We start from the raw sequence: 20,641 nt of genomic DNA, 5'->3' as shown, positions 1-20,641 counted from the left end.
CTTGTTTATTGTGCATGAACTGAACATACTAATAAAAAATAAATGCTTACATAAGGTGTGACGTTAATACTATAATGCAGGCATGGGATGCTGCAGAAAAATCTTTTACCTACATACCCAACATGCTTTACTCCAATTCACAACCCAGAACTTGCCCCAGTAATACAATATAAATCAGAGTTAAAATTAATAAAAAAAAAAAAACAGACAGCCACACAAGCAAGTGAGACATAGGGTTCTATATCCAAGAGTAAAACATGGAGCACAATGCACCTCACAAATTTTGAAAAAGATGTCAAAAACTGTCACACACTGAAGGTAGGTAAGGAGTAGTTTCTGTCCTGTAACTCCAGTTCTGTAGTAAGGGTATCTCTGTTATAGTCATAATCTAGTGAATAGTCCCGCCCATGTGCGTGGACCCCGGAGCAATCAAAAATAATCTCTTAAGTCGTCAAAAAATGCAGCCCTGCACAGACACTTAAGAGCAGGGGAACCGAAACCGGCGATGGCAAATTGCTCGGCCTGCCCCCCCACCTCCCCCGGGGGGTTGGGGGGTGCGACCGCGCTCTTTGCTAGGGCCGATTTTCGGCCGATTTTGTTACAGTGCCGTTTGTGCAGCCATGCTGCAAAAAACGACCCTGTAACAAAACCGGCCCCCACCCTCGCGGCCGACCGGGGGATTGCCCGGTGCCTGCAACAGCCAGTCCGGGCCTGCTTAAGAGTGAATTTAAAGACAGATAATGCAGCCTATATCCACAGGCTACACTGTCCCATACTTCAACTAGAAATTCCACCAAAAACCCACAAACAGCACAGCCTGTCCAGTTTTCTCCACATAGAAAAACTTCCCTTACCAGCAAAAGCCTCTGGAGTGATAGAGAGGAAGGAGTGGACAGACAAGCCCCATAGGCTGCCATTATGTGGCTCAGAACAGGATACTGTGCATTTAAGAGAACTTTCCAGAACTCTCTCAGTATCCCAGGATGCACAGCAGGTCCCTTTTACTTTCAGTTCTTTTTGAAGGTGTAACACGCCAGACCTGTAGCTTTCTTTACATGAATATCTTTCTCCAGCGGGGAGGAGGGCGGGCGCTTATGACTATAACAGAGATACTCCTACTACAGAACTTGAGTTACAAGACAGAAACTACTCCTTCTGTAGTAGGGGATCTCTGTGTATAGTCATAATCTAGTGAATAGAATGGCAAGCCCATCCCCACACCAAAGCGGCGGTGGAGAGAAGAGAAATAACACCACTACTGTGCGAACAGATTTCGCAGCGAAGCCTGCGTAACCTGAGCATCTGTCCTGGCCTCAGTGTCCAGACATAATGCTTAGCAAATGTATGGACCGACTTCCAAGTGGCCGCCTTGCAGATTTCTGCAATTGGAACATTACGTAGCAAAGCAGTCGTGGCAACTTTGCCCCTGGTGGAATGAGCCTTAGGTTTACCCCCTAAGGTCTTATTAGCCTTCTAGTAACACAATTGTATACAGGACACAATCCACCTCGAGATGGACTGTTTTGAGGTAGCAAGACCGGTCCTGACTGATCCATAATTGATAAACAATTGGTCTAACCTACGAATATCTTTGGTTTTATCCAGATAAAATTTAAACACCCTCCTAACATCCAGGGAATGCAGAGACCTTTCCGCTGAAGATGAAGGATTCTGAAAAAACGTAGGTAAAGTTATGGTCTGGTTAACATGGAAATCAGAGATAACCTTTGGAAGAAATTTAGGGTGAGTACGCATAACAACCTTAGCAGCATGAAATACAGTATAAGGTTCTTGGCAACATAACGCCTGAATTTCACTCACCCTGCGGGCCGATGTGATGGCCACGAGGAACGCCGCCTTCCAGGACAGGTGCTGCAACGAAGCCTTATGAATAGGTTCAAAAGGCTCCTTCATAGGTTCAAAAGGCTCCTTCATCAATCTGGACAGCACCACATTCGATTCCCATGAAGGCGAAGGAAGCCGGACAGGAGGGAACACTTTCTTCAAGCCTTCCAAAAAATCCTTGATCACAGGGATCTGAAAGAAGGAAGTCTGTAAAGGGCATTTCCTGTAGGCAGTCAGCGCAGCGAGATGACCCTTAATGGAATGGAAATTAAGGCCAGACTGCGCCAAATGTAGAAGATACGGAAGGATGACATCTTCCTTACATGTCGTTGGATCATAGTTCTTGGACTTGCACCAGATGCAGAATCTCTTCCACTTGTAAGCATGGGAAGTCCTAGTGGAAGGTCGCTTAGCCTCCTTCAGTATGTCCATACAATCTTCTGGTAGATTCAAATGCCCATATTGCACTATCTCAGGAGCCATGACGTCAACCTCAAAGACGAGAGCTCGGGGTGCACCATCTGCCCCCCGAACTTCGTGAGAAGGTCCGGCCGGCACGGCAGCCGTATGTGAGGAAGGAGAGACCGGTGAAGCAGGTCCGTGAACCACCACTGCCTGGGCCATTCCGGGCCAATCAGGATCATCCGCGCCCTGGACTGGGACAGCTTGATGAGCACCGCCGGAATCAGGGGAATGGGTTGAAAAGCGTACAGAAAGCTGTTCGACCAGTTGATCCATAGCGCATTCCCCAGCGTCCCCTGCTGGTAGTACCTGGAGGCGAAGTCTCGGCATTTGTTGTTTTCGGCGGTGGCGAACAGATCTACGTCTGGAGTCCCCCACCTTGCGAAGACTTCTCCTAGTACTTCGTCGTTTATGACCCATTCGTGGTTTTCCTGAATCAGTCTGCTCAGTGCGTCCACCTGAACATTCTGCACACCTGGTAGATGGGTAGCCGTTATAGTCCGTCGTCTGGCTAGAAGCCAGCGCCAGATCGCCTGCGCCTCCAGCGAAAGAGTGCGTGATCTCGAGCCCCCCTGCTTGTTGAGGTAATACATCGTGGTCGTATTGTCCTTCTGTACAAGCAGAGAGTTGGCCTGGAAGGACGGATGAAAGGCCTTCAGCGCCAAGTGAACAGCTGTGAGTTCCAGGAAATTGATGTTAAACGTGGACTCCGCCGGGGACCATGTTCCTTGTATCTGTAAGTCTCCGGAGTGCACCCCCCAGCCGTGGTGAGACGCATCGTCACGATAGTCTGTGTGGGAATATCCTTGTGGAAGGGAACCCCTCTGAGGAGATTCTCCGCTGAACACCCACACTTCAGAGACTGAAGAGCATGCAGAGACAGTTGTATTTTGTCGTCCCAAGACCCTTTCCTCTGATCCCACTGATCCTCCAAGCACTCCTGCAATGGTCTCATGTGCAGCCGTGTGTGTGGCGTGAGGAAGATACAATAGGCCATCGACCCCAGTAGAGAAGACACCGTCCTCACTGTTGTAGATGGAGCGGTCATAAGAGCCTGAGCCTTCCGAAGGAGTGATAATCGTCTCTCCTCCGAAGGAGACACACTTGCTGACAGCGTATTGATGGAGGCTCCCAAGTACTGTATGCACTGGACCGGAGTCGGGACAGACTTGGACATGTTGATGTGTAACCCCAGCTTGTTCAAGAGAACGCACGCCTTCTGGAAGTGCGTTTGAGCTTCCGAGAAGGAGGAGGCCTTGTTCAACCAATCGTCCAGGTACGGGTAGACAAACACCTTGTTCTTCCTCAGGTGTGCAGCTACCACGGCCATGCACTTCGAGAATATTCTGGGCGCAGACTTCAGCCCGAATGGCAGTACTGTGTACTAATGATAGGCGCAGACTTGGAATCGCAGGAACTTCCTGTGTTTGTGTGCAATGGGCACATGGAAGTACGCATCCTGTAGGTCTATAGCACATAGCCAGTGTCCCTGTTGCAGCTGAGGATACATCTGATGCAACGACAGCATGCGAAATTTCTCTCCGCGAATCCACTTGTTTGCTTGTCGCAAATCCAGAATGGGCCTGAACTCGTTCTTGTCCTTCTTGCGAACCAGAAAGAACCGCGAGTACAGACCTCTTCCCCTTTGAGACAGAGGTAAGTCCTCTATCGCCCTTTTCCTTAACAGGGTATCGGCCTCCGCCTGGAGCTCGCGCAGCTGAAACTGCGAGTTGACCAGTGGAATTGCTGGAGGCGGGCTGGTGAACCGAAGACTGTATCCATTGCGAACAATGTTCAGCACCCACTTGCCCCGAGTAATTTTTCTCCACTCGGCCAGAAAAAATTTAACGCTCCCCCTCCACCGGAGTGGGTAACGGATGCAGGGGAAGTAACCGCTCAGGGCCTAGACCCAGCCGGGCCTTTGTTCGCCGCTGCGGACTGCTGGCCGCCTCTGCCCTTCTGGCGCTTCTGGAAGGGCCTCCGGAACTGCTGCTGCTGCTGCTGTCCCAAAGCCTGCCCTCGCCCTCTGCCTTGCGCCCGAACCGTCTCTGGAACGGGCGGTAGGCCTTCCTCTCCTTGGGCTTCTCCAACCAGACAGCCGTCAGGGTGTCGGCCTCCGCTTTCATGCGGGCCATCTCGCCGTCCGCATGCTTGCCAAACAGGGTTTCCCCAGAGAAAGGCAGGTTGGCCACCCGTTGTTGAGCCTCTGGCTTGAGGGATGAAAGTCCTCTTTCTTCTCTCGAGGAAGGAGCTCAGCGAACTGCTGGAGGGACTCCCATAGGGCTCGATCGTATCGCCCTAGCAAAGCCACGGAACTTGCAGCCTTCATTGCAGTAGATGCCGTCCCACAGACCTTCCTGCCTGCGGCTCTCCTTATCAGGAGGTACTGTAGACGACGGGGTGGTGGCATGCTGCTTCCTAGCTGCCGTCACTATGACCGAGTCCGGTGTCGGATCCATCCTGAGAAAAACCGGGTCAGAATCCGGCACCCGGTACTTCTCGAGGAGCCTGGAGGGAGCCGCCTTCGTCACCGCCGGAGTGAGAAACAACTCCATGGCGGGCTCTACCAATCCTGGTACTAGAGGCAGCAACGGTCGAGACAAGTGCTTTTTATGTAGCGTCTGGAAAATCACAGACGGCGTGGGCACCGTCACCGTCACCGTGATGCCCAACTTAGCCGCACCCCTCAGCAGAGCATCTTGGAATGAGACGATGTCGTCTACTGGCGACACCCTCGTCCCAGGGGATTTCGACAAAGTCGGCGAGTAGTCCCTGGCCCCAGAAGAGCCCGTGTGGGATCTTGATCTGCGCCTCCTGTGGCGTCGCCTTGATCTCGTCGACGACCGGTGACGAGAGCGTGATCTCCTCGGCTTCGGACGCTCCACAGGTCTCAAAGGAGTAGGCGACTGCGGCCTGACCGGGAGCCTCGGCTGAAGAGTCCCCTTAGGCGGCGTCGGGTACCGTGGTAGTGAAGCCGTCCTCGGCGGAACCGTAGGCGGTCCATAAGGCGGAAGCAGAGGATGAGAATGAGGAGGAGGCGGTGGTGGAAGCGGAGGCGGAGTGGGAGTCTGCAGCGGAGGTTCCTTGGGCAAGGGAGGAGGCGGGGAAGGCGACCTCGGCTTAGGAGGTGTATATACCTCGGAGTACACCGAGCCCGGTGACTCCCTCTTCTTCCTAGGCGGAGGCGATGGAGAGGCACTGTCTCCTATCGGCGAACGTCACCGGCGCGCCCCAGCGGACCCAGAGTGACTCTGGGCGCCAGAACTCCTTCTGCGCTTCTTTGGCGTCGAAGAACGCCGTCTCGACGTCGACGAATGCCGTCTCGACGTCTACGAATGCAGTCTCGACGTCGACCGGCGCCATCGTCTCTACGTTGAGTCTCGCCTGGACATCGAACGTCTCCTCCTCGAAGGCGACCGTCGTCCTCTCGACGTCGAACGTCTCCTCCTTGACGTCGAACGCCTTCTCCTCGATGGCAAACGCCTTCTGGACGCCGAGCGTCTCCTCGACGTCGAACGCCTGCGAGTCTTCGACGTCCTCCTCGACATTGAGGATCCCCTCGACGCCGACGGCGATGTCGCCTCGACGGCAAGCGCAGACGCCGGGCCGAACTCTCTCGATGACGATGACTCGACGATGACGACGATGACTCAGTCGACGGCGGCCTAGTCAGTCCCCGCGATGTCGAACGTCGACGCCGCTTCGACCCAGAGCCCTGGGGAGACGGGAACCAGACTGCTGTCATCCCTCTCGAACAGCATCGACGACGGCGGAGAACGGGCACGTTTGCTGGTCTTCCTGCCCCTGGGGAGCCCCCCAGAGGCCTCAGCATGGGCAGATGGAGTATGCCCAGATCCACCTTGTGCCTTCAGTCTTCTATCTTCCAGGCCTTGGAGCCTGATCTTCATCCTCTCCCTCAGGGTCCTGGTGGAGAAGGTCTGGCAAATGTCACACTCCTCCGGGACAGGAGAAAAGGGAAGGCAGACGATGCACACCTCGTGTGGGTCCGACTTGGCCTTCTTCCTCGAACACTGTGGGCAGTTGTCAAACAAAGCAGGCATTTTGACAAATAAAAGAGTGCTCAAAGACACACAAAAGGAAGAAAACACCAAAGTACTTCAAATGAAAGCACTCACACACTTGAAAAGTGAAAAAATTTCTAAATAAACCCTTCAAAGGGAGAGCTCAATGCTCCAGGGTCCTGCTTGCAGGAGCCGGAAAAAAGAACTGAAAGTAAAAGGGACCTGCTGTGCATTCTGGGATACTGAGAGAGTTCTGGAAAGTTCTCTTAAAGGCATAGTATCCTGTTCTGAGCCACATAATGGCAGCCTATGGGGCTTGTCTGTCCACTCCTTCCTCTCTATCATTCCAGAGGCTTTTGCTGGTAAGGGAAAGTTTTTCTCTGTGGAGAAAACTGGACAGGCTGTGCTGTTTGTGGGTTTTTGGTGGAATTTCTAGTTGAAGTACTGGACAGTGTAGCCTGTGGATATAGGCTGCATTATCTGTCTTTAAATTCTCTCTTAAGGCTCTGTGCAGGTCTGCATTTTTTGACGACTTAAGAGATTATTTTTGATTGCTCCGGGGTCCACGCACATGGGCGGGACTATTCACTAGATTGTAACTATACACAGAGATCCCCTACTACAGAATCTTAAATATGTACAACCTATTAAACAACTGGAAATAGACCAAGAAAAACAAGTTACTTACCTTTGGTAACGCTTTTTCTGGTGGAAACAGTATCTGCCTGTGGATTCCTCACCTTATCATTTACCCCCATGAGTAGCATTCCACAGTAACTTTTCTGCATAGCTCTCCCATGTCAACGAGGACGTCACAATGGAACGGCTTCGCATGTGACTCCACATGACAATTGGAGCCATAAGAAGACCTCGCTGGCGTGCTAATGTCAGTTCCTCCCACTGTGCCTTCGAGGTGAACGGGTGAACTGACCACATTTTCACACAGTATACAAACACAGCCAAAACAGGAAATTAACTATCTAGACATTTCCTATTGTCAAACATCACATGATTCCAACAATAAATCATATAAAAAAAATACACCGATTATTTTTCGGTATAAGCAGACAGGCAACGGGGAGGCGGGTGGGTCGGTGAGGAATCCAGGCAGATATTGTATAAGTAACTTGTTCTTCTGATGGATACATCTTCCTGTGTATTCCTCACCTTATGAATTGCTTTCCCAAGCATTCCAACTTCCAGCGGAGGATGCGTGCCTATATCAAAAAATCCTGCAGCACAGAATGTGCAAAATGGCCATTCCTCCTCACCTCTGAATCCAAGCAATAGTGCTTTGCAAAAGTGTGGAGGGAGGCCCAAGTTGCTGCCTTACAGATGTCTACCACAGGGACACCTCTAGCTAAAAAAAAAAAGACAACGACTTAGCTCTGGTAGAATGAGCTTGAATAGCGTCAGGAGGCTCCTTATTGGCCAAAACATAGCAGATCTTGATCGAGAGGATGATCCACCTGGACAGCGTTCTTTTGGGGAGGACAGCCTTGCCCTATACTTGATAAAGAGTTGGTCATCCAACCTGAAGTCCTTGGTCCTGTCCAGGTAGAAGCTGACCTCCCTTTTAGGGTTCAGGTGATGAAGTCTCTCCTACTCCTTAGAAGGGGGAGGGTAGAAAGTGGGTCGAGCGATGGATTGCCCTAGGTGGAAAGGAGTGACCACCTTAGGCAGGAAAGCAGCTCTGGTCCTAAGAAACATCTTATCCACATGGAATGATGTGAATGGAGACTTGGAGCTAAGAGCCTACAACTCACTCACCCTCCTAGCAGAAGTGACTGCAAATAAAAAGAAAATACTACTTACAAGTATGCATCTGCTCTTGGCATGTAAGGCTGCAGAACCACACACTATTGCATAGATCACCATCTGGTGGTGGGCCCGGATGATTACACTTTGTTTTTGTCTTGGAAGAGTCTTCGTCTGTTGGATGACTCCTCATGTAGATCATAGTGCAGATGGGCATCGACTCCATCTTCAGATTGTTTTCGCCATTGGGCAAATGATGGAGTTGTAAGAGTACAGATAAGGATGTCCATGTATTGCGTATCTAATTAAGATATTACTGGAACAGATATAGGTAGACGGGGAGGCGGGTGGGCGTGTGTTGTTCTGCAGCCTACATTGCAAGAACATTTAAATACTGGTAAGTAGCATTTTCCGTTCGAGGCATTTAGGCTGCAGACCACACACTATTACATCGATTGCACAGCAGTTTTCTCCCTCAGCGGCGACCACCCGTATCTGTTGCAGTAGTTTGAAATAATGTTTTGAGTACAGCCTAGCCCACAGTAGCTTTTTGTTTTGCCTGCACATCTACACAGTAGTGTTTTGTAAATGTGTGCCGGTAGACCATGGAGCTGCTTTACAGATATCATCTAATGGTATATTTCCTAGGAATGCCATAGATGCCCCTCATTTACGGGTAGAATGACCCATAGTGGTAATAGATAGGGTGCGTTTTGCTTTTTGGTAACAGATTTGAATGCACTTAACAATCCACCTTGCAATGCCTGATTTTGAAATAGGACTGACTTTGTGTGGTGGAGAAAAAGACACAAACAGTTGTTTTGTTTTACGATACGGTTTTGTCCTATCAATGTAGTAGAGGAGTGCTCTTTTTACATATGTGTGTAGAGCTCTTTCTGCAACTGTGGTTAGGAAAAGAATACTGGTTACTCAATAGATTGGTTGAGGTGGAATGGTGAAATTACTTTTGGCAGGAATTTCGGGTTTGTCTTAAGAACCACTTTGTTGTGATGGAGTTGTATACATGGTTCTTGAATTGTTAATGTCTAAATCTCACTTACTCTTCTGAGTGAGGTAATAGCAACTAAAAATGCAACTTTCCATGTAAGGAACTATAATATATGTAACAAGCTTTATTTCGATATCATGTATCTTAAAAAGCGGTACAAATTTAGATAAAAACGTTAAAAGTACAGTGCAGAAATATTGGAAACATTTCATAGTAACAATTAAAATTTAGCACATGAGAACAAGCTAAAATATATGCTTAAGTAAGATACAGTAACCTAGAAGATCTGAGACGCCAAGCCCACCCTAAAAATTTGGCAAGGCAACATGCAAACAGGGGGCGAGGGTCAGATCTCAAGATTCGTAGTGCTTCTTCATGTGATCTAGTGCCAAGACTCCTACAGAGTGGTTTCAGCCACTTGGCACGTGGGGCAACATAGGCTGGACATTCAAATAATAGGTGGGGGACTGACTCGGGTCTGTTCGCACAAAAGGGGCAATACGAGGTCCTCTGCGCAGGAACCTTCCATCTAGCAGTTAGTTTGCCCACCGGGAGTGAACCCACCCTGAATTGGAAATATAGTTCCCTTTCCCTAGATTTTGAAATCGTGTCCATGTATGGTTCGCATAGGGGGACATCCTTAAACATCAGAAATTCCACACTAGTTTTGCAAAGGTTTGCCTTACTAATTCTGTCATTCGTCACCCAAGTCCAATATAGTTTTTTCAAGGTTGACTTAGGAGGGGCGGATCTACTAAGCCAAGCTTCTTCGAGACCCAGGTCGCAAAGAAGGCTCTTGACTTCTTTTAACCAGCCGACCTTGGACCAACCTGGTAAATAAAGAAGCTCATTAAGGGCCTCTGCATAGCTACGCAATTCAGGGACCCTCCAAATTCGTGCCCACAGAAGAAGGGGACGCAGTCTCGCCAGATCACTAATCGGCCGAGTACCTGCATCTAAAAGGAGTGGGAGGGATGGTGTACTATACGGTAGCCCCATAGGGTTTTTGTGGAATTTATTTTCAGAACTGGATAGGGAATCTACTTTCTGTGTGCCCCATAGCTCTGCCCCATATAACGCCGCACTCACCGCTCTGGCCCTGTAGATGTCAAGTACTGGAGCGATGGGTTTTAAAGACGAAGCACGTTGTTCTTTGAGGAGGGTCCCCGCCACCCTCTTGTGGACGAGCAGCATTTTTTGGTGGTGGGGTTTCCAGCTCATGGAATCACAAAAGCGGATCCCTAAATAGTCAAACTCCTTTACCCTCTCTAAAGGGACAGCGTCCAAGGAGGGTGGGGTAATAGACTTCTTGGGGGGGTTTAACACCAGGAATTTAGTTTTCCCCGCATTAATGGCTAGTCCCCGTGAGTCACAGAAGGCCTTGAAATTAGTTAAAAGGCTTTGAAGGCCTGCTGGGCTTTTTGAGATCAGGAGGGTATCATCTGCAAATAATAGGGTGGGGATCTTCCTGCCCGCCAGGAAGGGTGCATCTGCAGGATGTTTTAACAGATGCTCCACCACTCCGTTGACGTATAACGAAAAGAGAGTGGGGGCTAGCACACAACCCTGGCGGACGCCCCTATTTACAGGGATACGTGGTGTTTTTTGGCCCCGATTACCCCACCTGATCTGCGCAAAGTTGTCATCATGGAACTTTATAATGAGATTAAGTAAATAACGAGGAATGCCCAGGGCGTCAAGAACACTCCAAAGTTGGATACGTGGGACCAGGTCAAAGGCAGTCCGCAAGTCTATAAAGGCAAGGTACAGACTGCCCTTGCCCAGTACAACCACTTTCCAGTAAATCATCAGTAAGCGGAAGGACTGTTCAATGGTCCCCGTGCCGGATCTGAAACCCGCCTGAAAATCTGAGAGAATTTGGTTCTCCTCTATCCACTGTGTAACCCTCCCTAGGACTACCTTGCCGGCCACCTTCTGGGTGGAATCTAGAAGACTAATAGGGCGATAGTTAGCAGGGTCTGCCCGACTACCTTTCTTATAAATCGGGACAACTTCTGCACCCTTCCATGAGTCCGGGAGTTTGCCCCCTTTAAGGGCATTATTCAAAAGGGAGGCGATTAGTGACCCCCACTCAGCTGGGTTAACCCGAAGCAAGTCACCTGGGATTCCGTCAGGTCCCGCGGCTTTATTTGGCACCAAGCAGTTAAGTGCTCCGATAACTTCCTTGGGCGAGAAAAGGTTGGCTCCAGTGCATTCTGTGTGATCAGCAGGAGGCTGTGACAGTATGCCATTGGTCGGGCCCATTGATTGAAAATAGAGCCCGAGAAAATGATTAAACCATACTTCGCCAGTTATGTTACAAGTTAGCAAAGAGTCCGTGGGTTTGTCTCTTGCTCTCAGCAAGTCCCAAAAACCTTTGGGGTCTTTCCTGAAGCTAGCCAGTTTAAGATCATTCCAAAACTGTGTGTCATGGTCACCCCTTGCCTTCAGTATGACACTTCTGTAGTTTTTTCTCGCTAGTCTAATTCGACCAGGGTCCTTGGCTTTTACTGCATTAATTAGTTTCCGTTTGGAAGAGCGGCAAGCAGATGAGTACCATCCGGCTTTGCCTAAGGGCCCTGCTCTGATATTACCCCGCGGACGTGCTGAGCGAACCGTAAACAGTGCACCCAGTGTATCTATGATTTCAGAAAACAAGGATGAAACAACAAGTTTGTTATGGCTCTGAGTGTCTAGCTTCGACTGTGCGTTTGTCATTATAGATTTTATTTGAGTGATCTTTCCCTCGTCAAGAGCAAATTTGTTCCATTTAAGTCGCCTACCACAATTGGAGGGGCGCACTTCATGCATTGTTTTCCAATTGTGGGGGGTAAGGGCTGGAGCCTTAACGTTCCAAGGTAAAACCAGGGACAATGCTAAGGGGTTATGGTCACTGTCACTAGTTGGCAGCACCGCCATATCGATCAAATAAGGCCAAAGACTAAAATTCAGAAGTATATAGTCAATGCGAGATGAGTGGCCCACTGAGGATCAGACAGGGATCTGCCGTTGGTTGCCCTAAGACCGTGTTCCAAACAAAGGGCATTAAGATCTATAGCACTTTGAGACCAGCTCCTGATAGGTGCAAGAGTAAGGGGAGTGATACCTCTCCTAGCATCATCTTCCCCGATGTCTAATATATCCTCACCAGCAAGTGGCTCAAATGAGCAGTTGAAGTCCCCTGCAAGTAAAACAAGGGAATCAGTTTTACAGGAACCAAGTTCCTCATCGATACCTGTAAGTGAGAGCGTGGAACGGCCACCCCTCGCCCCTCTAACATAAATATTGAAAACTTCTAAAATCCTGCCTCCGGGCCCTTTGATTGAAATTCTCTGAAGGTCTGGCGATTTAGTGGGTATTGACCTAATATGTAGACCCAGGGAAATGCTAGCCCAAATTAGCAAGCCGCCAGATGGTCGGCCTTTACCCCCTAGTGAGTGGACCGCAGGGACGAAGTAGGTGGAATATCCCACCCTGTGCTGCGGTTCCAGACACCAGGTCTCCTGGAATAGGCAGATCCCGAAGGAATCAACGAAGGAATTCCATTCGGGTATATCGATGTTACGTGCAAGGCCCGCTACATTCCAGCTGACTACCTTCAGTGTAGAGACGCCAGCGTCCCCTATTGCTGGGGCAGAGGCGGCCGCTGGTGGGAAGAAAGTACAGCTAGAAGCCCCAGCCATAGCTACAGTTGGCTGGTCCCCCTTGAACACCGGCGGAGGGGTATGAGTAGTCTCTGGAACTGGGGGTGCCCTCAGTGGCGGTACGAGACTACCCATAGGGACATCTTTTTGTCGAATTTCGGTTTCCAGAAAAGCAGGTACCCGCTGAGTCTCTGGCATAGTGTGAGGTGCTTTAGCCACTGCTTGTGGGTGGTCAATGATCAGGTTAATAAAGAGGTTTGGGGGAGGACTAGGATCAAAGATGGCAGGCACTGTTCTCCCTATACCTAGTCCTGGGCTTGCAGGTCGGTTGTTCTGTAAGGTACGGCTTGATGGGATAGAGACAGTACACGCAGAAAGGGGAATGAGTTCAGGGTCATAAGCGGAAGCCTTTTTCCTCGAGAGTCAATCTACCTCGTCCAGACATCCAAACCGATTGAAGGTTGGGGCCCCGTCCCATCGACCATTACGGCCTTGCCATCCATCTCTTCGCCCACCCCGCGCTGAGTTTCGAGCTACTGACCAATTCCCCTCTAGGTTTGGACTTGGCCGTGGGGGATAAAAGAAGGTAAGTGGCCTAACAACAATTGTTGAATTCTCGCCGCGTACATCCCATGAGCATAGGTGTTGTGCCGTATGGGGGTCTGCAAAAGAGACAACAATGCAGTCGCCTGGGATGGATTTACCATGGCCACCATGTTTAGGCTTGCCCCCCGCCCCGAAGTCCCAGATAAAGATCCTCGGGATCTGGCTTGACACTGCACTTGACTTCTCGGTCCAAGCCACCAAGACTGCCACTACCTGCTTTGGGCTAATGAGGATGCTCCGTAAGGTGCTTCCTCTGCTCCCTTTCCAGGCGAGGAGGATCATGGTCCAGGCCCTGATACTCTCCCGCCTGGACTATGGGAACGCTCTCTATTTGGGAGCCCCGGCCTCGGTCATACAGAGGCTTCAGGTCACCCAAAATAGCGCGGCCCGCTTATTGTACAACTTGCCTCGTCGGCAGTCAGCGAAGAAAGCCCTAAAAGAGCTCCACTGGCTCCCAATGGCTGCCAGAGTGCAATTTAAGGCTATATGCATTTTGCACAAATCCTTTCATCGAGTAGGCCCGGCAATTTTGCATTCTATGGTTACGCCTTATGTTCCATTTCGCCCCCTTCGCTCTGGCACCCTCCAGCTGGCCACCTCTTCTAAAATCAATAGAGCCCGCTGGGGCGGCCGCTCTTTTTCCCACTCTGCGGCCAGACTCTGGAACTCCCTTCCCCTCCCTATCCGAGGAAACGGCAATCTTATGTCCTTTAGAAAAGCCTTGAAAACGCACTTGTTTGCTAAATCCTACTGATCTACCCTGAGCCCGCGTTAAGCAATTTAGTCACTAGCGCTGCGAGGCGTCCGGGTAGTTACGCGCTATACAAGTGCAATTTTTCATTTCATTTCATTTAGATGTAGGGCCTACCCAAGGGACCCTTCGTACCATTAGGACGTTACTTCTTACATGGTTAGGTATTTGCCTGTTTGTATTTAGCCAATGAATTACCTTATTTTTTAATGACCAGAAGTTCTCTTGGGATTGCATCTCCAATACAGGCACTCCAGCTAGCACCACAAAAAAAAAAAAAAAAATCTATGAAACCCCCTCGGAAGTTATGGGCATTTAGAGGTCCCTGTGGATATGTACGGTGGGTCACGGTGTTTTTTGGTCTCGGGGCAGCGACCTCTTTTGTAAGTGGCATACGTTGTGCAGGATGGTGAGTGGGGGCATTAACCTGGGGAATAGTGGCTATGAGGTTGTAAGCCTTTGTACGTGGTTTGGGCGGGACTGAACAGGTGGAGCAGCTACTGGTGCCTGCGCAGTGTTCTCTACGCCCTGCAGAATTTTTGGTTCCATTTGCTTTAGGCTAAGGCTAGCTAGTGTAACAATGGTCTTGTCCATCTCTAGAAGATGATTTTCTATGCGTAAGAGTCTATGTTCGAGGGGAGATAAAAGCTTTTTCAGGGTCTCCCATACTATTTTTAGAAATTCTTCGTCACTCCCCTCTAGCTCGCACGCGGGTCCCCCATTAGCCCCCGCGACGAGGTGTGAACGAGTCTCCCCGACTGGTGTATCTAATTCAACTTTGTCTGTGCTTGAGCGAATCTCCTCGTCACTTAAACATGAATCAGCTTGGGGCACATCTCCATCCACCCTGCTTAATACAGGGGGTCTTCTATTATTAAAGAATTGTGCCCTAGCAATTTTGGCCTTCTTCCTGGCGTAGGCTGATCTTGCAATGCGTTTTCTTTTTTGGGCAGCATCCCTGTGGTTAACACTCATAATCGACTTGCTCACATCAGAGCTTTTGGAGATACTTAAATCTAATATAGGGGGATTTATCAAAAGATTCTGGTTAGACTTAGGAGAGGCCGGCTCTGGGGTAGTGGCTTGCGCAGATGGTGAAGTGTCTGTGGTGTAATGAATGACCGCCTTTGTAATTAGTGGCCGGGGGCCAGACAGGCGCTCGGGAGTTTTGGCAGAAGCAATATTGCCTAAAGATGACTTTTTCGACATGGCTAGGTCCTGGGATAGTCTTCTAGCCGCGTCTAACTCTATTGATACTCTGTGTTGCATTTTGGTGATTTCAATGTCTATAGCCGTATTAGTCTTAGTTATGAAATCATCAAGGGTCCCGTTCAACAATTTCCCTCCCTTTGCAGTTTTACTGCGACTAGCGCGTGAACACAGTCTCTCTCTGACCAGGGTGCAAACAAGGTATGATGGGGCAACAAGGATGGTAACAAGGGGAATGGCCCAGTCCAGTCCTTACCGTCCTCGAACGGCCTCAAACGGCCCGCTCTTTGCCCGGTCTTCGCCCGAGCTCCGTCCCGCGCGCGTCCCGCTGCGCGAGACGGATAGACTGATTTTATCCTCCCAGGCGGGGGGGCGTTGCCGCTGCGGGAAGAGGCTGCAGGTGTGGAAGATCGCCTCGCAGTCCCGCAACGGTGTAGGCGGTGTGGGCGGGTCCGGGGTCCAGCAGCAGCCGAGGAGCGGGTGCCGCGACCGGGGTACAGGGGAGCAAAATCCACGAAGTTCCAGGAGCAGAAGCGCCCAGCCAGGTCAGGAACAGCCCCAAACACTGAGTAGCACTATAACTCACACTTATGTAATGGTTCAAATGGAGAACCCATAAGTCTAGTGAGAACAATATTTAAATTTCATACCGGAGAGGGTGGTATTGGGGGAGGAATTATTCTTTTTAATCCTTCCATAAAAGCCTTGATGGCAGGTACTCTAAACAATGACCCACGCTTTCTGTTTTGATGATAAGCTTCTATAGCAGCAAGATGTAACCTGATTGAGGAGTACGCTAACTTACATCTTTGTAGATGAAATGGGTAGCATATGATGTTTTGTATGGAAACATCAAATGGGTTAATGTTGTTATTTGTGCAATACAGAACAAACCTTTTCCACTTGGCTGCGTAGCATGCTCTAGTGGTGGGGCGTCTTGCTTCTTTTATGACATTCATGCAATAAGGCGGAAGATTGAGGTATCCAAATTCTAAGACCTCAGGAGCCAAATCGCTAGATTGAGCTGCATTGGGTCTGGATACATGATCTCTCCATGGTTCTGTGTCAGTAGATGTGGAGAGAGTTTTCATTTTTGATGTGGTACTACTGATAGGTCTAGTAGTGTGGTGTACCACGGTTGTCTTGCCCACGTTGGTGCTATGAGAATCAATGTGAGGGAATGTTGCTGTAGCTTGCGTACCACTAACGGTATTAGTGGGAGAGGTGGAAAGGCGTGAGCAAATTTGTTTGACCAACTCATTCATACCGCATTGCCTTTGGACAATGGGTGCGGGTTTCTGGCGGCGAAACTTGGGCATTTGGAGTTGCGGTGTGTGGCGAACAGATCTATCTCTGGCTGTCCTCACTTGTGGAAGAATGGTTGAAGAACTTGTGGATGAAGTTCCCACTCGTTTGAATAGAGGCATCTCTTCCCTCTGGATATCAGAGAACAACAATCAGGCTTTCCACTGACCTAAAATGACAGCCTGAGAAAAGTGGGATAGCAGCGATGTGTGAAAAGATGGGAGGAGGCCCCTTAAGGTGCTGCTGGTGCACAGGCAAAAGCCTTACCTAGTTTGTTCCTTGGTAAGGAAGTAGTAAACAGTTACACAGAATTCCTGGTCAAATAAGGGCGGATGGTCAAGTCGCCTAGCCACTACTGGAAATACAAGTGATGCTCAGTTATTCTGTTAAATTCAAATGAACGAAAATAGGTTGCAAACCTAAGCCCCTTCAGAGGCCTTGGAAACTAAATGCACTCAAATCGGAAAACATAAATGGTCACCACAGAGTTAAAACTCATCAGAAGTGAGCTCATAAAAACTGGCTTCAAGAGTGGTCAAAAGCAGAGGACCAAAGCTTCAGTCTCCAGGACACCAATGCAGTTAGGGTTTTAAAGTAAAACATCCATATTGTATTCCTTATGAAATTGGGAGAATCTGTAAGCAAGTGAAAGACTATCCCTCTATCTCTACCCCCCCCCCCCCCAGCTCCCTGTAGTTTACAAAATCATCTCTTCAACAGTTTATCAAGAACTGTAACTGTCATCCCCTCAATTCTCTCACTGCTATCCCTTGCCCCCACCTCAGACTCCCAAATGAATCCATCTCCTTTTCCCTCATACCAATCTGGTTACATTTCTGATGATGGCTTTACACTATAAGCCCAAGGATACCTCCAGTGAGATACTAGTGCTTTAAGAAGACACTCAAGGATCCTTTCTTATTCTCTCTGGATTACTGATTCATCTAGTCTCTACCAGACCCTGTACATCATATACCCAGTGCCACATCAATCCATTGAGGCAGCCTCTGGGCGGTGTAAATATCACTACAAAAGACTAAATCATATGACAAATGATGCCTCTCAATTAATCCAACTGCTCAAGCATGCGCAGCAAAGAGAACCGTCAATGTTTTTATCATCACAGTTGAAACAAGGGCTGTAACTGAGCAAAGACATACTGATGATCTACACAAAATATACTTTACCCCTGGCTTTCTTCTCCTTTATCACTTTCCTATATTGACTAGATTACTGACAATTTGAATGTAGATCTGCAGATATGAATGCAAGCAGAACACATCAAAAGATCAATGAAAACGGCTGTTAATAGTCATGTTAATTACAACCACTTTCCTACCTTTGTCGGGGCACTATAAAAAGTGCTCTCACCAACTTCCTTCGATTAGCTTTTGTGTTCATGTTCATACAGAAATCCATTGCTGCCTAGAATGAAAAGATTGAAAAAAAGGTATTGTTCTGTGACAGGTTGCAAATCACAAAGACTATACCCTCCAAAATGTTTAATCTTTTGACTAAATAGCACTAATGTTTCAAACAGAATTAAATCACTTATGTGCCACAAAACAGTGTGGAACTTGGGTATTAAAGTGAAGAGGTTTAGCTTTTGTACAGAACTGGATAATTACAAAAGGAACAGAATATATATAATAAAAAAAAAAATATATATATATATATATATATATATATATATATATATATATATATATTATCCATATACCAAATATATGCTCTATTGCAGAGAAGACACCTGCATTAGTCATACTTTTATTTGAAAATTTTAGATTACTAAGAACAGTTTGTTTTTCTAGCAACTACAATACTACTGATCTCTTTTGTTTTTTTAACAGAAGGGCATTGCAATTGTGCTTTACAGCGTATTAAATGCAATACCAGCCCCATATGTCAAACTACTTTCAAATGAATCCCAATTTCCTTTCCCTTGCCCAGGAAAAGGGCTGCAGTATCCGGGCTCTAGGTTGGCTGCTACCCATGGAACCGCAGCAACTCTGAACACGTCCAAAAACTATAGGTTCAGTGGAATTCAGGGTGGTGTCTTTTCGTGGTATGCCAGGATAATTTCTTACCCAGAATACCCTGACATTCTCAAAATGATGCCTATATTGGGCTAGAAGGGAATTTTACCAACATAACCTGGAGGTCTTAAATGACCATTAGAAGGAGTCGGTCACAAAGCTTGTTGTCGCTATTTTTTTAGGTGGGAAGCCATTTAAAAAATGATTCAGTTACCTAGATTTCTGAATATTTTGCAAAACGTCCCATTCTGGCAAAGACCAAAAAAGTTGGACAAAAGTATATATAACACACACATATATATAACACACACACATATATATATATATTTTTTCCCACCAAAATGCCCAAAGCTTTTCGAAGGCGCACACAACAGGTGACAAAAATACACAAGGCGGCCAGCATTCATTCCAGTGTAGGTTTTTTAATTTGTCTTCGCCAGCGCGTTTCGAGGCATCAAGCCTCTTTTTCATAGGCAGCTCAGGATGTGCGCAGACAGCACTCCTTTCACTTAATATAGCCATGCTACCCTTAATTGGGTCCACGTGAAGTACGGGAGTTGTTACAGGCATGCTGGGACATGGAGTCCATTCACGGAGCGTTATTATTAATCACCTTCGTAGGTTCTGGCACATCCTTTATTTAAAGCATTTTATCATCAATGGTAGGCCTCTGGAGTGATTGATGGCCCATTACGCCGCATCTCCTGTGCTGTTGAGCGGGCATGGACTCAGTTCCTGCCACACAGCCTCGCTCCCAGTAATTATATATATATATATGTATATATATATATAGATAGATATATATATCCAAAACAACTCACTCCCAAGGAAACGAGCAGAGGCCAAACGGGGGATTCAGATGGAGAACACCTTTATTGAAAATCACGGCATGATGCATTTCGGCCTATCATGGCCTTCTTCGGATGCCTTAGTGTCAGGAGGCATTTCCATTGTCACTAAATATATAGTCCAGCACTTCCTATTTGATGGAAGCCCGCTCCGCCCCCTCAATGTCGTATAGGCTCACCAACCCATAGTTCATTAGAACCACAGGTCCCAGAATTCTTCACTTCGTCCAGGTAGGTGCTGCGAGGGGGATTTTCAGTTCCATGTGGAAACGCGGTAAGTCGGACTTGCTGTGATGATGGAAAACTGCCAATGTCCTGTTAAGTATATTCCCAGGTGCCTCCTCTGGTCCCCGCACACCACTCCAACCTCACCGACAACCTGGAGGCAAATATGACGGAGGTAGGAGTGCAATGCATCCCACCCTACGTGTCGCCGCCTTGCTGTGTCCTGGTGCGGGGGGTGGGCCACGGACGTTCCGATACCTCGGAGTTACAAAAGTTCTGCAGCAGCAGCTGCCAGCCTTGTCCGCGGCCAGCTTGCGAAGTGGGGGCCTCTGAATCACGGTGCCGGCTGCCGTGAAGAATATCCAAAACAACTCACTCCCAAGGAAACGAGCAGAGGTCAAACGGGTATTCAGATGGAGAACACCTTTATTGAAAATCACAGCATGATGCATTTCGGCCTATCATGGCCTTCTTCGTGAAAATACACAAGGCAGCCAGCATTCATTCCAGTGTAGGTTTTTTAATTTGTCTTCGCCGACGCGTTTCGAGGCATCAAGCCTCTTTTTCATAGGCAGCTCAGGATGTGCGCAGACAGCACTCCTTTCACTTAATATAGTCATGCTACCCTTAATTGGGTCCACGTGAAGTACGGGAGTTGTTACAGGCATGCTGGGACATGGAGTCCATTCACGGAGCGTTATTATTAATCACCTTCGTAGGTTCTGGCACATCCTTTATTTAAAGCATTTTATCATCCTTGGTAGGCCTCTGGAGTGATTGATGGCCCATTACGCCGCATCTCCTGTGCTGTTGAGCGGGCATAGACTCAGTTCCTGCCACACAGCCTCGCTCCCAGTAATTATATATATATATATATATATATATATATATATATATATATATATATATATATATAACTCC

General features: G+C 48.3%; 1 protein-coding gene across 10 annotated transcripts in view; it reads right to left on the bottom strand.

The window, feature by feature from the left end:
- Window positions 1-20,641, bottom strand: part of UPF2 (UPF2 regulator of nonsense mediated mRNA decay) — a 1,696,571-nt gene that overhangs the window by 1,300,798 nt on the left and 375,132 nt on the right. For all 10 annotated transcript variants that reach the window (XM_078674159.1, XM_078674161.1, XM_078674162.1 and 7 more), the window contains one exon: window positions 17,951-18,036. In XM_078674159.1, the coding sequence (XP_078530285.1) occupies window positions 17,951-18,036 (86 nt within the window). The remainder of the gene's footprint in view (window positions 1-17,950; window positions 18,037-20,641) is intronic.

Source organism: Lissotriton helveticus, chromosome 1_1, assembly GCF_964261635.1.
Source record: "Lissotriton helveticus chromosome 1_1, aLisHel1.1, whole genome shotgun sequence".
NCBI lineage: Eukaryota > Metazoa > Chordata > Amphibia > Caudata > Salamandridae > Lissotriton > Lissotriton helveticus.
Note: the sequence above shows the minus strand (reverse complement) of the source record. Positions and strands in the feature narration are given on the sequence as shown.